Raw genomic sequence first — 18,759 nt, 5'->3', positions numbered from 1 at the left:
ACTTGGGAGTGTCTGTGTTTTGAACTACGCTGGTAAAGTTTGGCAGGGAGAGAAAAACTTTGCAAACAGGACAAGTTGATTTTTTTCTTCAGACAGCTTTCTTTTTTTCTTTTTTTTTGTACTTATGGCTGATTCTGGAGCAGGATTAGCAAAAAGATATGTTTCTGTCAAAGTATTGTTGTAGACAGAGAAATTCCTCAACCAGGGCTTGCTTGGTATAAAGAGGAAAATTGCAACAATCAGGTTTAATGTTTATGTCAGCGCACACATCATAACACCATGGCTGTGATGGGCAACATTTGACCAATATGTCACCATTTGTAAGCTAACTGAAAGTAAAAAGTCAGGGCTTACAAAGTTTTGTCTTTGTTACATTACAGTCAAATCAATATATTATCCTCATCACTCTGTATCCTTCAAAAAGTTGTATTGAACAAAGACAATTAGTATCAAAAAGAAGATCTATATTCCATTAATTTGCTCTCACAACAGATAAACACTTAGGCAAGAGCGACAGTGGGTTATAGTGCTCAAGGGAAATGCAGTATTCATTCTGGGGGTCACCAGAATCAATACGACACGAAACCTCCTCACTCTTCACAGACAAACTGATGCAGGTCAGTGTTGCGGTTGGTAGTGATGCCATTGATACCATTAAGTATTAAGAAGTATGTACTGAAGTAATACTTTTGAATAATCAGAATTTACTGGAAAGCAAATAAACTCTAACAAAGGAAGTCAGGCATGGCAGTATATCAGTGTTGTGGTTGGCAATGACCCCTTACAGCAAGCTGGTTCTAGGTTCAAACAACAGCTGGGGCTTTCCAGAGTAGATATGAATTATTCAGGATACGCTCCACTGGATTATGGGCCATGCTTTTGAATAACCCAATATGTATTGGAAAGTAAATAAACCCAAACAATGCAAGCCATGTCAGACAGCAGGTTGGTGTGATGGTCATTACTGAAGCTTCACAACAAGCTGGTTCTGGGATCTTTCTCAGTTTGGACCTTTCTGTGTGAGGATGGAATGTAGTGGCTTCCCTCCACTGGGCCATACTTTTGAGCAACCATAGAAAGTTGATATACTCTGACAAGTTCAGCACATTAATGTGGTGACTGGCACTGACGCCTTTCAATGAGCTCTTTCTAGTTTCAAACCCTGTCCTCAGCCTTTCCATGTTGACCTAAAACACAGTGGTTTCCTATTGCTTGTCATGTTTTTGAACAACTGTAATGTACAGTACAATAAAGTCAATAACCACTGACAAGTAAGTCTTACAAGGAAGCAAATTGTGGTGTCTTTGACGCCTCTGATTAAGCTTGTTTTGAATAAAAAAAAAAACCAACTGAGGCGTTACCATTTGGGAAGGAAATGTTGCAGCTTCCTCCTTCTGGAGAATAGACCATCCTTTTGAACTACCATGGTCCTAAGTCCAGATAAAACAAATGTTGCATTTCGTTTGAAAATCAAGGTCCTAGAATCTGGAGGAAGAGTGGGGAGGCACAGAGTCTAAGGTGTTTGAATTCAAAAGTGATGTTTCTGCTGTTTGTGGTGATTCGAGGTGCTGTGTCATCTGGTGGTGTTGGTCCACTGTGTTTTATCAAGTCCAAAGTCATTGCAGCCATCAATCAGGAGATTTTAGAGCACTTCATCCTTCCATCTGCTGACAAAATTTATAATGATGCAAATTTCCTTTTCCAGCAGGACATGGCACCTGCCCACAGCGCCAAAACTCCTACCAAATGATACATTCACAGCAATACTACTGTTCTTAACTGGCCAGCCAACTGGCCTGACCTGAACCCCATAGATAATCTGTGGGATATTTCTTAAGAGGAAGATAAGTAACACCTAACCCAAAAATACAGATGAGCTGAAGGCCACAACCAGAGCAACCTGGGCTTCAACTCAGAAGTACCACACGCCTCGCTGCATTAATGCTGTAATTCATGGTAAAGGAGCCTCAACCACTTATTGGGTTTATAAATGAATGTACTTTTCAGAAGTTGCACATTTCAGTATTGTAAATCCTTTTTCTGATTGATCATAGTAAGTAGGCTTTGCATGTGCATGTGTGTGATCTCCTTTCTATAGTGTTTAACAGTAAATGTATTTTTTATAAAGCCTTCATATTTTTGTCTGTTATGTAACAAAATTTAAATTACACAAGTGATTATGGAACATATATTAAAGCTGGACTTGGGATTGGCCATTTAAAGGAACAATATTTAAGACTGTGTTGTAGGCGTTTAGTTTTGTATATACATAAGTTTTCATAAGAGCTCTCATTTATCTTACAGCAGATACAGCAAAGGTGTTTCATATTTATTTGGGATTTGTTTAAGAAAAAAACGCTTGTATTCATTTGAGAAACAGCTTGTGGAAATGAGGATAGCTGTATGCATGCTCCAAGTGAAAGCCATGGGAAATAAATCCTGTATTAAGAGTAAGCCAAAGCTGTCCCTTTGGTTTACAGCATTTGTTATGTGGTAATGAAAAAGCAGAGAAACGGAAATCCCTCTCATTTTGAAGAAGGCACCTGGGGTTCCCAGTGTTCATTTTGTAAACCTTTGCCTTTGATTTATGTGATAGGCTGTATCTTTTTGGATGGACCATCCCTTCGGGGCAGATTGGTAAAACTTGCAAGGCTCCCTGTCGACCTGTTGTGTGGTCTTCTTGTTACAAAGAAGATGAAAGGCACGGAGACTCTGTCCCAGGGTGCGGAGACAAGGGTCTGGCTTTTTTTCATTTACTCGCTCTGCAGCCTAAATTAAATTGGACAGCTGATCCTCAAGAGGGAGCAGTTCCAGCGTTTGATTTTAACATTATATAAAACGCAAGGACATTAATTATCCTGCTGGATTTGACCTTCACCTTGATGATAGATAAATGCACACTCACAATCTAAAACGAAAATCACCTTTTCCCTGTGTGCAGAAGCCAAATCATGTTCGCTGCATAGTCCCTGCAAGTACAGCTAAACCTGTCCTCACACAGACTCTTACACGCTGCCCACAGGGCTAGTTCATCTGTCAGGAAGGTGACATCTTCAGATGAATCATGGGAGATGGTTGTCATCTTCACCGGGGTCACATACGAAATGGCGAACCCCGGCTGTTGGCTCTCGTTCCTCACACTCTCACACGTCAGCCATTTTAGAGGTTGAAAGCCTCGACGGGGGACCAAAAACGACCTCAATTAAACCTCCATTAATATTAATACATTTTGTCGTTTCACGTGAGTTGCTGCTAATTAAATGTGTCCCCGACTGTATAATAGGGGTCAGCAGGGTCACCTGCATGAAGCTAATTCACAACATTGCAGCCAGGAAAACACCGAGCTGGTCAGCGCTAAAAACCTTAAACATGCAGATAGAGGAGGACAGTCTTGTTTACCTTAGTGTTTATAACACTTAAACACACTTATTCAGCAGAATTAGACATTTCTAATCAGCTTCTGCACTTTTTTATTTGCAGAAACATGTACCACTTACATTTTTATGCTCTCTCACATGTGTACTTGCCACTTCACTTGCATGAGGAAAATAAATGACCCCTCTCACAGCCCTAGATTTCATGTTCAGCCCTGACCCATGGGGTGTGTGCCCCGCTACATGTCTCCAACATCAACATTTATGAGACTTGTATTCAGAGGTTAATAAGTTCAAAGCGGATCAGCTCTTTATGGGCTCCTGGGTTGTAGCTCCACATACACACAAACACCTACACAATAAACACACATTTTCTCACTGTAATGGGATTGTGGGATTCCTCAGATTGGACTCCCACCGGTGGCAGCCTGTAAGAGCTCCGGAGCAGAGTGCTGCCTGGGAGGTTGGATTCTTGTGTTCAATCCTTTAATATCATGAGAGATGATTTGCTGCTGACCTGGGAGATTAGCCAAACCTGGAGTGGAAGGTCAGATAACAACCCCAGATGTCCGATCTAATCATTTATTTCATTGCCGGAAGGAAAAAAAAGTGCACTCCAGCACTGGGTTGAACTCTGTCTCAGCTCTGTGCATTAACTCTTCGACGAAAACAGGACACTGAAACTCTGCAAATCGTTGCTGTTTTGAGATTTATCCACATTGTAGATTGAAGGTCTGAGCCACGCCACTGTTGGACAAGTCTCAACTAGAGACAGAAAACCAAACTCCACAGTGACCAGCTCAAACGCCAACAGGGCAATCGTCCAGAACTACAATAGCCTGACTCTGATGGATGCAAGGGAAGCACTCAGTATGACTTTATCTGCAGAATTCCATGCTGAAAATAAGCCATAATAATGCCAGAGCTTCTTTGTTTGCATGAAAAAAGCATGGGAGCTTCAGCCAGTTTGACCTCCTATTAATGGACTGCAGCCAGAGCCCCGAACAATCGCTCTGAGCTGGATTCCCACTGCAGGACTGAGCACTTTCCCCCTCAAACTCTCACATGCTCACATAAACAAAACGCTGCCCAGCCCTCTGCAGTGTATCTGAGCCATTATGTGAGTTAAGTCTAGCTGCACTTGAAATGACAGCAACCCAGAGCTTTATTTTTTTTTGGAGGGGGGGGATTAAAGACTGCGTTCAGTTCAATACAGCACGTAGCAGCTGCCAGAGAGGCAGCACAGCTCCCTCTTTTATTCTCTGTTCTAATGTCTGTCCTCCAGTCTTACATAAAAAGCTCCCTCTGATTCCTCATCTCTCTTACACTCTGGCCCTCGTTGGGTCTTTCAGCCCGCTCTGATCCCCCTCCAACCGATTGCCTCCGCCTGTCGCTATCCAGGCAAATTATTTTCTGCACGGCTTGGAGGGGTCAAGGGTGAAGCTCACGGGACTGTTGATGAGAGAGGGGGCAAAAGCCTGTGCTCTCCTCCGTCTCCTTTGCATGATGAGCCAAGGACAGGGAATAATATTTATACCGGCCTGCAGATTCAGAACGCCTACCTGCCAGAGGAAGAAGCATATTTGCGAGCATGTTCGTGTGTTATGCAGGCCCTGAATGTCTGCAGATTGAATTAGGCCGTAGATCACAGTTGACAGGATTGAGGCTGTCATTAGAAGGGAGGGAAGAGGGGGGGGGGGGCAAAGGCTGTTCTGTGGGGTCATGGTCTTGTGGTTAGTGGTAGAAATGTCCTCTGGTGATGGATCAGATTGTGGATGGAGGTGCAGAAACCTGTAGAGCAGAAACATCCTACACAAGTTGTCAAGAGATCACTAAGTGTTTCTTTGATGAAACGTGGCTGCATTTGGATGTAGTTTCATATAAAGTCCAAAGAGGAGATATTTTATCTGCCTGTGTGTGATGATGGAGTGAGTGAGTGAGTGAGTGAGTGAGTGAGAGAAACATCAGAAATGAAATGCAGAGACAACCAGGACACAGTCAGGTCTGTAAAAATGAAATATTTTAATTGGTGGCTTGATGATTCATTTTTGCAATCATAAGAAACAAACCCAGAATGATGCATACAGGAGGAGCCAGAGACAGACAGCACACCAACCCCCCCGCCCCCCCAAAAACAAACAAAAAAATAGTCTCTATCGCACTCTTTTTAACACGTCTTTTAAAAAAACAACAAAACAGGATGATGTTAGCGACACATGGGCTGCTTCATTGTCACAAAGGAAACGCTGTTAAGACATCAGATACACATAGTGATGAGACATAAAATATTTGAGTATAGCTTTACAGCATTATTTCCTGGAATCATCTCAGCACACACAGGAGTATGTTTAAGGACTGATGGTCGCTTTAAACTGGAACACTGAAGATAGAAAAACACTCCCAAAGGTAGAGAATCAGTTTTGTATTAAACCAGGTATTGGTTTGGAGCCCAAACATGCTCTGACTTTAAAAAAAAAAAAAAAAAAAAAGGGGGTTGTGGGCAAAACGCCTGGAAGCTGCAGTGTTTTCAAGCCTCCAGTTTCATTAGAACAATGAAGGGGAAGTTAATACAAAGCAAAAAATAAAAAAAAGGGAGATCACTCTTCCTGTATCCATTTGCGTTACTTTGAAGGCTACACAAAAAGCAGCATATTGACTCTGGATGCATCCCAATACCTTTCATCATCCCCTCCTTGTTCTCCCCTCCTTCCCCTTCATGAATCATCCCCGATTTGAAAGGAGTCGATCAAAAAGAGAGACATGGGAGGATGCAGGTGATTAAGAGGAAATTTATCAAGGAGGCTGGTGGGCGGGATAATTATTTGTTCCACCTTCCTTCTGGTTATAATAGAAATCAATACTCAACATAAAACAGATTTTTTTACACCAAGGAAGCATGTGTGCATCCTCCCACTGCCTCCTGGATGACTTCAAACTTGGACCGCATTTGGTTTGATTACATCTTGCTGTAACACGTCTATTTCCCTGTCCTACTTTTTATTATCTTTGCATGAAAGGATGGGTTTTCATCACATTTTATGGCACATGTTCTTTTTTGATCTCTTATCTCTTTGTCTTTATAGTTATAACGAGCTAAAATTCAAAAATGAGGAAGAACACTTGTTCTTAATGCTTACATCCTGCACCTGGAAATGATTTAAAGTATCTGGCTCACTGAAGAAACAAGTGCAGCATATCTATCTGCTAACTTTGAATGCTGGAAGTCCTGATACAGAACTCTAACACTAGTCATCTTAAAATCTACTGCAGTATGAGAGGTATATTTCTGTTCCATAACGATCCATCTTTGGCCTTGTAGAGACACTGTCAAAGTTTGACTTTAACCGTAACAGAATCGACAATAATTGGACACAGCTGATATAATCTGTCAGTGACATTGCAACATCTAAGACCTCAGAACTCTGCATGTTATTTAGTTATTCATTCACCAAATGTTCTTTACGTAATCCTTGAGGGAAATGTCGAAACATGTTTTCCACGAGAAGGTTGCTCCCAAAGATGTTTTCATTCTGATTCACTATTTCCACAGACCTCCTCTGTGCTGTAATGTACAGCTCGGGTTATTCAGGGTGACATCACGATCTATAGAGGTACTGGATTTAAATGGAGAACCTGCCCGGGGTGAATGTTTATCTTCTCTGGCCAGGCGGCTGACCCCTGAAAGGTCACAAACACTCCCTTTGAAGATACAAGCTGCAGCAGGGTAACTTGTGAAAAAAATTATGTTTCAATTTTCCTCTCAAGTTTGTATAGGAAACACGGTCTGACCAAATCCAGAGTCTCGTACAGCTATGTAATGACTGGAAGGCATGATGCTTGTCATTTTAAACAGCAGAGGCTACAAGAGCTTTTGTTTTCCAAAATGTTTAAAACACAGACCTGGCCTCAGAGATGTCACCACTTTATGAAGAGGTGTTTTGAAGCTGAAAGATGGCAGTCGCCATATTGGAAATGCTTACTCATCCTAACTTTTGGTCAACCTATAAACAGACAGAGAGGTGGGGATGAGGTGGGCCTGAAGCCTCCTGGCAAAGAGATACATAGCCCCTGCCAGTCAGTCAACTCACCACGTCCTAAATAATGCAAACTCATTAATAACTCTTCGTCTTAATATCATAAAAACTGACGAGTTATACAAATTTCCCTCCATGTGCAATGTGTGTGAATAAAGAAACTAGCTACTGAGACCAAACGTGTTATTAGAGCCAGGCTGTAAACATGTCTGAACTTGCTGTACAAATGGGCATGTCAACATGGGCGTCAATGGGGATTCCTGGGTTTTAGAGCCAGCCTCAAGTGGTCACTTGAGGAACTGCAATTTTTAGCACTTCCACATTGGCTTTATTTTTCAACATAGGAGGTTGTTGCTTGATGAAAAACTTGCGAGTTTTAAGCCTTACTAAGCTGTTATATTTTGCCAGTGTTATAAAAAATTCTGCAACCTGTGGTATCAAAATGCATGAAATTCCTGATTCCTGACAAGGATTTGGCGCAACCCCTACTTCAGAGTACAGACGTGCCACCAGCAGATGTGTCAAAAGTATTGATTAGAATTTTAGATAAGTATTGTTACACAGTCCTCACCTTCAGAGAAGGAGCTCAAGGGGAGGAGACAAGAAAGAGGAAGAGAAAAAGGTAAAGGAAATTGCAGAGGGGGAGTATTATTAGCTTGCATCACTGTGATGGTCACACTGCTGTGACATGCTTTGGGAGGGGACTTAGTTGCCCCGCCCTCCTCCACCAAAGAAAATGGCGAAAAATGATCGGTCATGGAATCAGTCACTCACAAAATTCTCTCTCTCTCCCTCTCTCTCTCAAATCAGGCGCACTATTTACAAAGGCATACACATATGCCAATCAAAGGCATACTGTACATACTATTTACACACTCACTCATTCACTCACACGCACACGAGTAGTCAGAGAAATCACTGGAGTATAATGTAATATCTGGCAATAATAATGTTAGCTATGATCCCAGTACATAGAGGCACTGCTACCTCACCCTGTGCGGTCTTCAGGGTAAAACTGCTCGCATAAAAGAACCACAGGTCACCGCGGCAGTGTGGACACTTTTTTAGCAGGAGGCTTGTTAGAGACTGACGCTTTTACAACGCTGTTCTCAGTCAAAAAAAAACAACAACGAAAAACCAAGGGAAGTGAAAATAACTCCCGCTGCATGAAGGATCCGCACTGCCATGGTGACCAGTAGTTCCCAATGACTCCCTACGAGCATTTCTCTGAGTTGAGGCTTCCAAAGCGCCCGCCGCTCAATCACTCACACACACACTGCAAGGCTCCAGACAACAACCTGCAGCCAACACACTCCTCTCCTTGCCTTTGATTTCTTCACACCTATGTGATGCTGCTGCTCTCTAATTGGCTGTTATTGTCTGCAGGACCGAGATGCAAAGAAAGAAAAGGAGGGAGAAGGAGAAATAATGAGCGACAGGAGCTTTGGGAACCTTTCACAGAAGAAAAGGTTACTTTTATCACCCTTTCAAGATGCAAGGCTTCAGTAATGGCTATGGTCCATTGTACGTCAATCCCGTCCATCAGCTTTGACTTAAAAAACAAACAAACAAAAATAAAGAAATTAAAGGAATCATTTTCTTTTAGGCAGCAATATTGGTCTCAGTGTTATTACAATTCTGCTTTAAAAAAAGCAAAAACACAAAAGGAAAATACAAATGAAATCATAAAATGAGAATGACACTGTCACTTCTTCATGACAAAAGCGTGCCAATGGGTGAAATGGCTGATTTTTTTTAAGCAGAAAGCTTTATTACACAACTCAGTCCAACTCTTCTTGAATTGTTTCTTTCATTCAGGTTCAGTCTCTCGTTTTCTTCTACTCTTTGTTCAGCTCAGCCGTTAGCACACTTTTATAGCTTTCCCAGTTCCTTTGAAATTGGAGCATCCAGGATTCAGACTGGTCCTCTAGCCAAGATTAGTGGGAATTCACAGACTTAATTTTATTTTCTCATGCTCCATACTAGGCCACAGAGAACAAAAGGAATACAGGAGGAGTAGGAGGAGGAGGGAGAAGGAGAGGCAGGTGAGACAGGAAGGGATACTCTGTTTTCAGAAACTCTTCGAAATCTCTCTCTGCTCAGTCCGTGAAGATGATCGGAGAGAAACTCAGAGAGGTGGGAGGGAAGGGCAAGCGGGTGCTAATAACAACTGGGCAAACCCCAATTATGTTAGCTGATGCAATCGACCATGCCCAGGTCTCCATAGCAACCACTTGGACTCTCATTCCTGCGGCCCAATACTCAGTCTGCTGTCAGTCATTTGGGTCTTTGATGCAGGCCTCACTCTCTGAATGTGTGTGTATGTGTGTGTTTCACATTACATATGCATGTCTGTGTGTTTGCTCTCGTTCTGCTGCTACCAGCGGTTGATGATCTGGTTCATGTAGTCCTCGGTGGGGAGTCTGCTGCCCGCCTCCTCCGTTCTGCCTCCCTCCTCACCCTCCTCCCGCTCCTCCCTCTCCATCCTCTCTCCCTCCCCGTCCTCCAGTGTGGACACGGCGCTCTGCCGGCCGTGTGAAGGCCACAGGTTGACGCCCAGGCCCAGCCCCTGGTGGGTCTGCTGCAGGTGGTTCTTGATGCGCTGCTGCCGCCTCTCCTGCTGACGTGTGTACTGGTAGCGCTGCTGGAACAGGTCCCGGGCGTAGTCGTAGAGCTCCATGTCAAGCTCGTTCAGCTCCTCGATGCGTTGGACCTGATCGAGAGAGGGCAGAAAAAGAAGTTAGAAGTAAGTCAGGTTTGGGGGGAAAAGGTGGGAGACAGGTTTGCAGTATCTTTTGCTGCTGAAACATTACAAGGTGCTCAATTAGTGAACAGCCCTGCATCAGAACAACCCCAGGGGCTGTGCTGGTGGGAGTATGTTGCACTGGGTACCAGTAGTAAATATTACATTTAGATCTAAGAAGTCTTGTTTGAGTGATGGATTCATGACATTTTCAGCTTTTCAGACAACAGACAAACTGCAAAGCTTTTGATCATCTGAGATTGAATTTGGCAACTTTTCTTATTGTCTGTCTTGTGTTCATGTCATACAGCAGGAATGTGAGCTTGGGTGTGTACAGAAGCTGAGCCAGGTCCAAAATTTTTGTCTTACAACACGGAATGTTTCAGACATAGACACCCCACTTTTGATTGGCCTCGTTCTAAGGTAGGGGCCTTCTCAGACTGGAGATACTTTTCATACTTGGATATGCTTGTTTCTTATTCTTGTCTTTGCATTGCAAAAAATACTAAATTTTGGTACAACGTTAATTCTTTAAATGCCACTTAGATATTACTACCGCTCACTCCAAAGCACTCAACCAAGAAAGCCTTTATTTCTGAAAAATTCTGCCTTTCCACATCTTCTGAACACCTCAGTTTTATTTATCATGAAAATTAACAAACAAAAGAGACACAGAGCTATCGCTAGGGATGCTATGAAGTGACTTTGCTAGTCGTTTAATAGGAAATACAAATTGCGACCAGCCGACTAATCTTAAGGCCCTGTCAACAGGTTTGCTGAATGTAGCTAATATTAGCAGAGCTTGCAGCACCAGCCTTTCCTTCATGTTAAAGTCCACTCGGTGTGTTCATTACAAATTGCCCTGGTCGACTTAAAGCTGCTGTTTGTAGGAATGGTGTAAAAAAATGGTTCTTTTTTTCTGCTGGGTTTGGAAGAAAAGGTCATAATACCCATCGGTACTCATCGGTAAGTGGAGTAATTTGAGACTATTGCAAAATCTCTGCGTGTTCCAATGCCTTTGAATCAAACAATGTTATTATTCCCCTCATTCCCGTTATGACGGACCAATCATAGCTAATCTCCAATCCTCTGTCCTGATTGGTTAAGGGGCGGCCCCGACTACGTTCTCCGATTGGTTATGAGTCCGGCACTATCATGACTGCACACGCCGATCTTTGTTGGGGGGCTAAGAGGAAATCTGGTTGGGAGGGATAGTGTTGACATTCGAAGTCCCTCTCTCTGAACAGATGTTTACTCTGTGACTACCAACAGCAGCTTTAATCAGACACAGCCACCATTTAACTTTATTTCCACTTTCTACATCAAATACTCAAACCGCATCGCGCTGTGATGCATTTAATAGCCTCCTGTAAACTGTGATTGTTTGTACAGGTAGTAGTCGTCACCACCTGGAGGTACAGCTTCGCCTAGCGGCGGATGGCTGCACTACAGCTCAGACACAACACATGCCATGTCCCTATTTCAGGCATAAAGTACTAAAATATTAATAGCTTGTTTAACTGACGAGTAATTCTGGTGTCGAAGAGCGAGGGTGACGTCGTTTAATCGGGTTGTCAACTAAACATGCAAATCCCTAGCTACAACCACAGCGTTCACTATCGTCTTGTAGTTGTCATGTGTATGTCATCTTAGCTGTTCTGCAGTTTGTATGAGAAAATGTAAAGTAAAAATAAAAAGCCATTGAAGGTATGTAATTCTATATTTGGCAGTTTATTATAAGGAATCCCCAGCTCTATTTGGACCTTACACTTACCGAAGGAGCTAAACTATTTCAGATGTGGTCTTTGGCAGTGGTACCCTGAGAGAAGGAACTTTTTTCTTATCGAAAGCTATTGCACTGGAACGGGGAAATTCTCTATTACATGACATTAGTACAAAGCTCTAAATGAAGTGGGGAACAAAGAAAAAGAAAAGCGTGTTGGCAATATGTGGAGCAAGATAACAGAAACGTGTTTGATGTTTGGTTGTGCAATGCAGCTGGCTGTGTATCATCTGCTGCGAGTGAATTTAACATGGAGAGGGAAATGTGTTTAATTAAGAGAACCCCTTTGAAATCTTGTGATGGCGTGCTGGATATAATTTGTGGGCGATGTGTGCAACAACAGAGGGAAGCGACGTGCTGCATCAGTGGTAGAGAATTAGAAAACGTTTGATCGGCTGCACGGGGGACACCGGCACAGAGCCAGGAAGACAGTAGTAAGCTCAAGTCGTCCAAACAAAGACTAAATGAATCCGAGAACAGTCGTTATATAATTGAGGAAGTGAGAAATTACTATCTGGTATCCTGAAGCCATTAGCAGGTTTTCAGCAGCTTTGCAGGAGAGTGTAAAGTAAATATTCCTCACATCTCCTGCTGTAATTATTTGACTTTTTTGAGTAATTAAATAAGGTCACAATTTCACACAGTGCCTTTGGAAGTATTTAATATGAAAGCTCATTTCAAAAGCTAATTTTGTCTGAAAATGCCACATGCAGCTTCCCTCTCTCCATGAACCTTTAAAACGTGATATTTTCTCTCTTTTTTATGCATGACAATAACCATCGGCCAAACTTTCCCCAGTCTCTGTCAGCAGGGCATATTTTATTTTCTCTCCTGCTGACTGGTTTTGATGTATAAATCACCAGTCTGCTGTGTACTGGAGGATATTTTTTCGCTGGGAAAATTGAGCCTAAGAACTCCCACACTGGACCAATCAAAGTGTGAAGAACATGTTTGAAGCTGCTGTTTTTTAGCAGCAACAGTCATCCCAACTCATTTCACAGCAATAATGGAGCACTGTGTTTACGCTCTGTTTCTCTCTTTTTTCAAATACTTCTCTGAGATTATTTTCCCATTCTTTAAAAAGATTTATTCCCCTCTCAGTTTACTGAATGTGTTTCGGCTGCTGTGTCAATTTCTAAGAGTGATATTGGTCATAAAAAAGTTTATCTGAGTAAATAAGACATTTTCCCCTTCATCCTCCTTGAGAGAAAACGTACACACACTAAAGTTATACACCAGACTTCCTTATTTACAGTAAGTATTATTTTAAGTGCACTCGTCTAGTGGTGGAAGAGATACTTAGACCCTTACACCTGAAGAAAGGCCAGTCTAAGGATACAGAAGTATTTGACTCGGAGTAAAAATCCTTGAATCGTGCTTAAAGCTCCTGCGAGGAACTATTTGTTTGTGTTGATTTTGGCGCCCCCTGTGGACAAAGCTGTCTTTGCTGATTTTGTAGAGAGCATGTGTAATTAGTGTTTTTTCACAAAATAGTTAAAAAAAAGTAACTCAATAGAAATGGTCCCTCTTTATTGCCGATGGTCTCGTTTGCCACTGTAAGCGGTTGTAGTTCCAAAACAAGGTAATCTAAAACGACTCAGCAGCACTAACCGTAGCATTATCCAGGTCCACCCCTGCAGCTCGGGTGCTGTTGTACTGCATGAAAGGCCTGATGAAGCGTAACCTGAAGGTCCGTTCAAACAGGAACTGGGTTTTCCTCTGGTACTCTGTCAGACCAAAGAAGGCCATGTCTCTCAGGTTCTTCTTGGCCGACTCCAGGAGGAGCTGGGCTCTCTTCTTCTCTGGAACAGTGGACATGTTGTAGCAGCCAACTAGGCTCAGGTCTGCTAACATACGAACCTGCAGAGAGAGGAATGAAGAAGGGTTATAGAAATCCATGTTTGTGAATAACACTTTTGAGTTTTATGAATTTTGTTTCCACCTTATAAAGCACCGGCTCAAAACCTTCAGGTATTCTATCTGCTCTCATAGATTAATAAAAGGAGTGTGAGCACTTATAGACTTGTGACTTCTACAAGCTAAAAGAGCAGCTGCTATAGGATGGAAAATGTAAACAAATCAAATATGAATAGATATTACAGATTCATCAGTGTGTGTTGCTTTAGAAAAAACGACATAAATCATTAAAGAAAAACTGGAAGGTTTTCTGTAGGAGCTTTGATGAATATTTGAAACAAAATATTTGTAATGATCAGAACCGAGGATTGTGATAGGGTCAGGGTGGGGCGACTTTAGTGAGTCCACACGTATGTTGAAATATAACATCAGTATCGCCCTGATCCTTTTTTTAGAGTTGTCTATTCACTTGCTTTTTCCATTCGATGAAAAACCCCCGACTAAAAACATACAGAGGTACAAAATACAATTATTAGGGCGCTGGTTGACCTAGTGGTTTAAGCTCATACCACATACTGAGGCTCAACCCTCCTAGCAGTGGTCGCTGGCTCTCTTTGCTGAATGTCAACCTCCACTCTTCAGCCACCATACAACCTTTCTCTCTTCAGCTTTGCTGTCTACCAATCTTGACAAGTTGGTTTCTTAAAATATGGCTGTAATTAGAAATCAAATACTTATATAGAATAGATTATATTTTATATGAATTAATACAGTAATAATTATATTTTTTGGTCCAGTGCATGATTGATTAAACAGTTTTTGGAGCTGTACATCCAACTGTTAGTTATGACGTAGGCTATAAAACTGTAGTTTGATGGTTGATGAAATGGTTTATACGTTCTTTTTGAGTGTTGGTAGATGATATAATAAAAAATGAGATAGTTGTCATCAATTTGTTATTTAGAGGGAAAAAAATGTTCAAGACATGTTATAAAAATGTTATTTCATCAAAAGTAAATGACAAAATCTAAATCTAATAAACTGATGATGGTAAAAAAATAGTTTATATCGTGACAGCCCCGACCATGAAGTCCTTTATTATCTGTTTTCTATGAGTTGTCAGTTATCACACACTGTCCCTTTGTGTTCTCTGATCAGGCTCTGATCTTAATAAACTAAAGAAGCAGTCTGCTCCATAATGAGAGATCACTGCCTCACAGAGCGCACTCTGGAGCTGTTGTGTTACACTACAGGAGCTGTGATTGCATACTGATCTGGATTCATCTGAGCCCACTGGTCCACCAGCATGCCTCCACTGTGTGTACGTATGCATGAGTTTGAGTGTGTGCGTGTGTGTGTGTGCGCCACATTTATAAGTCATGGGACCAGGAGTAATAACAGCCTGGGGCTCAGATGAGATAAGCTAGCCAACATGTTTAGGTGGGAGACTGAGATAACATGAGAAAAGAAGGTGTGAATTTGAGGTGTTTGTGGCCAGCAGGCAAACTTCTGACTGTGTGTACACAAGTGTGTGTGAGAGTGTGTATATGTGTATGTTTGTGTGTGAGAGAGAAAGAGAGGGAGAGAGTGCATGCTTACATGTCTGCTGCTCCTCATATGATGTGCGTTAATACTTTGGAATTTCAGTGAGATTAAATGTAAGAAATCTAATACAAGTTGGAATTTCTTCTTGAACTTTTGGTTGATAAATCAATATTTGATCAATCTTTAGGGATGCAATCATCACATAAGAGATTTAAGTGAGTCTCTTTTATAATCTCATTTAAACAAAAACATCTGAATCTACAGTGCTTGGTTTCTTTGGGGACATTTTGTCTTATTTGTCTTAACTTGTTCTCCCTACATTGATATTTCGCTTGGATTGATAACAGAGTGCAGTCAGGTGCAGAGACACAGGTTAACCACGTAGCCATAATAGAAGGCAGCATCACCAGCTGCTCTTTTAAAGCTTTGCACAAATGACCAAGAGAAGCCCAGGAGCAAAAGTTGACTGTCTGAAGGTCTGTGGGCAGCCTCCCACTCTGTTACATGCTTTGAAAAGCTTTCAGTTTGGAAGACTGTAACCAGTCAATGTGACAACCCTGTAGCAGATCACTTCTTTTAAAGCTCAAAGTGTACAGTTTGAACATTTTGTATCAGGGCTGCCCACTTCACGTCAACGATTCAAACCATCATTTGAGAAGACAGAGTCAGGTTACATTTTGTCAGTTTGAAATTTGCCTTTTTTTTTTTTACTTTCAAAGATGTGACCTTGCACCCAGATCAATAAAGGAGGCAAACAGAAATGAGTCTAACAGTGACTGAGCGTTCATCATTTACGAGATTATAACATGAAGCTAAATTATCCCCAGAGGTCTAATTCCCTTTGAAACAAACAGATGTGGTAATTAAAACAGGTAAAACCATAAAATGAAGAAGTTTCCAGGAAAAAGACAAAAGCTGTGTTTCTCTGAAGTTTTTTGTCTCCAGACGCAGGACCACACAGCTGTTAGCTTATCTGTTGGTGTTCAGCAGTTGAATGTTAAAAAATATATATCTCCAATAGGTGTGGAACAAAATATTGATGCAGCATTATATCGTCCTCCTGACTTGTGCCCTGCATTCATCATACTGCTTTCACCAATTAGAGATATTTTGATTTAAAAATATTTAACAGATTTCCCATCCAAATGAATCACCATGTCACTACTTCATGACTCTCATGGTGGTGCTGATTACTTCAATGCTGCACTTAATCTTTATGAGGAATTTGGTATTGTTCACAAAATCAGATATGGTGATTTATCATTATATGATTTTCTTGGGTATCATATCTCATCATATTGTACTACATCAAATCGTATATCGTATATATCTTATTATACCGAATCGCATTGTATCATACTAAATACTATCTTATGTATATTACATCATATTATACAGTTATGTATGATATCTTACCGAATCATATTAGGCTATACTGTATCGTATCATACTGCAATGCATCATATTGCACTAAAATCAAAGGGTATCATACTTTATTACATAGTATTGTTGTATATCGTACTGTATCATTTCCTATCGTATGGTATTGTTGTGTATTGTACTGTAGCCTATCATATAGTACTGTATTGTACTGTAGCATATTGTATTGTACCATAGTGTATCAAATCGCATCGTACCCTATCGCATCGTACGTTTCGCATCGTACCGTTTCGCATCGTACCGTATCGCATCGTATCGTATCTCATCACATCGTATCGCATCGTACCGTATCTCATCACAACGTATCGCATCGCATCGTACCGTATCGCATTGTACCATTTCGCATCGTAAAGTATCGTATCGCATCATACCTAATCGCATCGTACCACATCGCACTGTATCGCATCATATCGTATCACAACGATTAGTATCGTATCGCATCATATCGTATCGGATCGTACCATATTGCATCGTACCGTATCCCATCGTACCGTTTCGCATCGTATTGTACCATATAGCATCTTACCATACCGATTGTATCGCATCGCTTCATACTGTATCGCATCGTACCCTATCACATCGTATCGTATCTCATCACACTGTATCGCATCGTGCTGTATCGTATCGCATCATATCGTATCTCATCACACTGTATCGCATCGTACCGTATCGAATCATATCGTATCACAACTTATAGTATCGTATCGCATCATATCGTATCGCATCGTACCATATTGCATCCTACCGTATCCCATCGTACAGTTTCGCATCATATCGTATCGCATCGTACCATATTGCATCCTACCGTATCCCATCGGACAGTTTCGCATCGTACCGTATCGCATCGTACCATATCACATCGTACCCTATCGCATCGTACCGTATCGCATCGTACCTTGTCGTATCATATTTAGAGTAACCCTGTGATTCCCAGAATGTTCAGGCTGCAAGTCAAATAATGCTAACCTTAGGTCACCTGCAAATTAAATCTGGTTAGATGTTAAAATGACAAATGGAGGTAATTTGACTGAAACAAGTAGGACAGTAGTTGGCTGTAAATGCGTGACAGCTCTTTGTAATTGACAGGTCGGACAAACTTGCAGTTCACTGAGGAAACTTAAGACATGTGAAGGCGTATAGGAGAATGTTGTGGCCCTGCGCAAAACAAAAAATGAAACGTTATTCTCTGTACCTGTCTGTTGTTGGCCAGGTTGTAGGGACAGTCCATGAACTGCTGCAGGGTGCAGCCTGACCAGTCAGATCCCTCGTAGCAGGAGGGCAGCTCCTCAGGCGTAGGGGTCCGTCCATCACACATGTGGAGAGAGGTTTTCCACGTGGCTCCACGTTGCACATGTCGCCACTCGCTGAGGTATCGAGACACCGGGTCCCTCAGCAGAGTGATGTAGTAGAACTTCCTGTGTAGGAGAAAAAAGATGTACATTAAGAAATGTCTGCACAGAAATCTGTCTTTGATGCAGGTTTGATCAACCAATAAAAAGCCCACATTAAGGAAGCAGAAGCAGCAAACACGATCTGTAAAGACAAGCTTGTGTATTGATATAAACTTGGTGTTCTCCTTTGGGAGTGAGTCATTCCTTAATTGCTCAGAACAAGTGAAACTGCATGAAAGTGTGGTGATATTTCCTCCACTAACACTGCATTGTGGACAGTACCACAGTTGCCCATATGGTGGCAGTGTGTACAATGCTTTCCTGCTGCAGTTCATTCTCCATCCATATCCTCAGCAGGAGAAGGGCTGCACATGGAGGTGGCTGCCATACTTAATTCCATATCATTTGCATTTACTAGAAGCAGTTGTGTGATGCTTTGAAGGAATCTGGGTCGCAGACGGGAAGCTGAACTAGACACGATCAGGAGGAGGACAAAGAGGTAATGGGGGAAGGAGTTGTTTTGTCAGGTGGCGGATCAGGTCAGCGTTCAGGCCACACTGTGCAGGAAAGGAAACTGCTGGCACAAGCACAT

The 18,759-nt window shown here is 41.8% G+C and overlaps 1 protein-coding gene across 2 annotated transcripts in view; it reads right to left on the bottom strand.

The window, feature by feature from the left end:
- Window positions 1–5,377: 5,377 nt before the first annotated feature.
- hs6st1a (heparan sulfate 6-O-sulfotransferase 1a) overlaps window positions 5,378–18,759 on the bottom strand; it is an 81,046-nt gene continuing 67,664 nt past the window's right edge. For both annotated transcript variants that reach the window (XM_034675228.1, XM_034675227.1), the window contains 3 exons: window positions 17,969–18,191; window positions 13,546–13,794; window positions 5,378–10,121 (listed from right to left, as the gene is read on the bottom strand). In XM_034675228.1, coding sequence (XP_034531119.1) covers window positions 9,786–10,121; window positions 13,546–13,794; window positions 17,969–18,191 — 808 coding nt within the window. In that variant the 3' untranslated portion in view covers window positions 5,378–9,785. The remainder of the gene's footprint in view (window positions 10,122–13,545; window positions 13,795–17,968; window positions 18,192–18,759) is intronic.

Source organism: Notolabrus celidotus, chromosome 22 (genome assembly GCF_009762535.1).
Source record: "Notolabrus celidotus isolate fNotCel1 chromosome 22, fNotCel1.pri, whole genome shotgun sequence".
Taxonomy (NCBI): Eukaryota; Metazoa; Chordata; class Actinopteri; order Labriformes; family Labridae; genus Notolabrus; species Notolabrus celidotus.
Note: the sequence above shows the minus strand (reverse complement) of the source record. Positions and strands in the feature narration are given on the sequence as shown.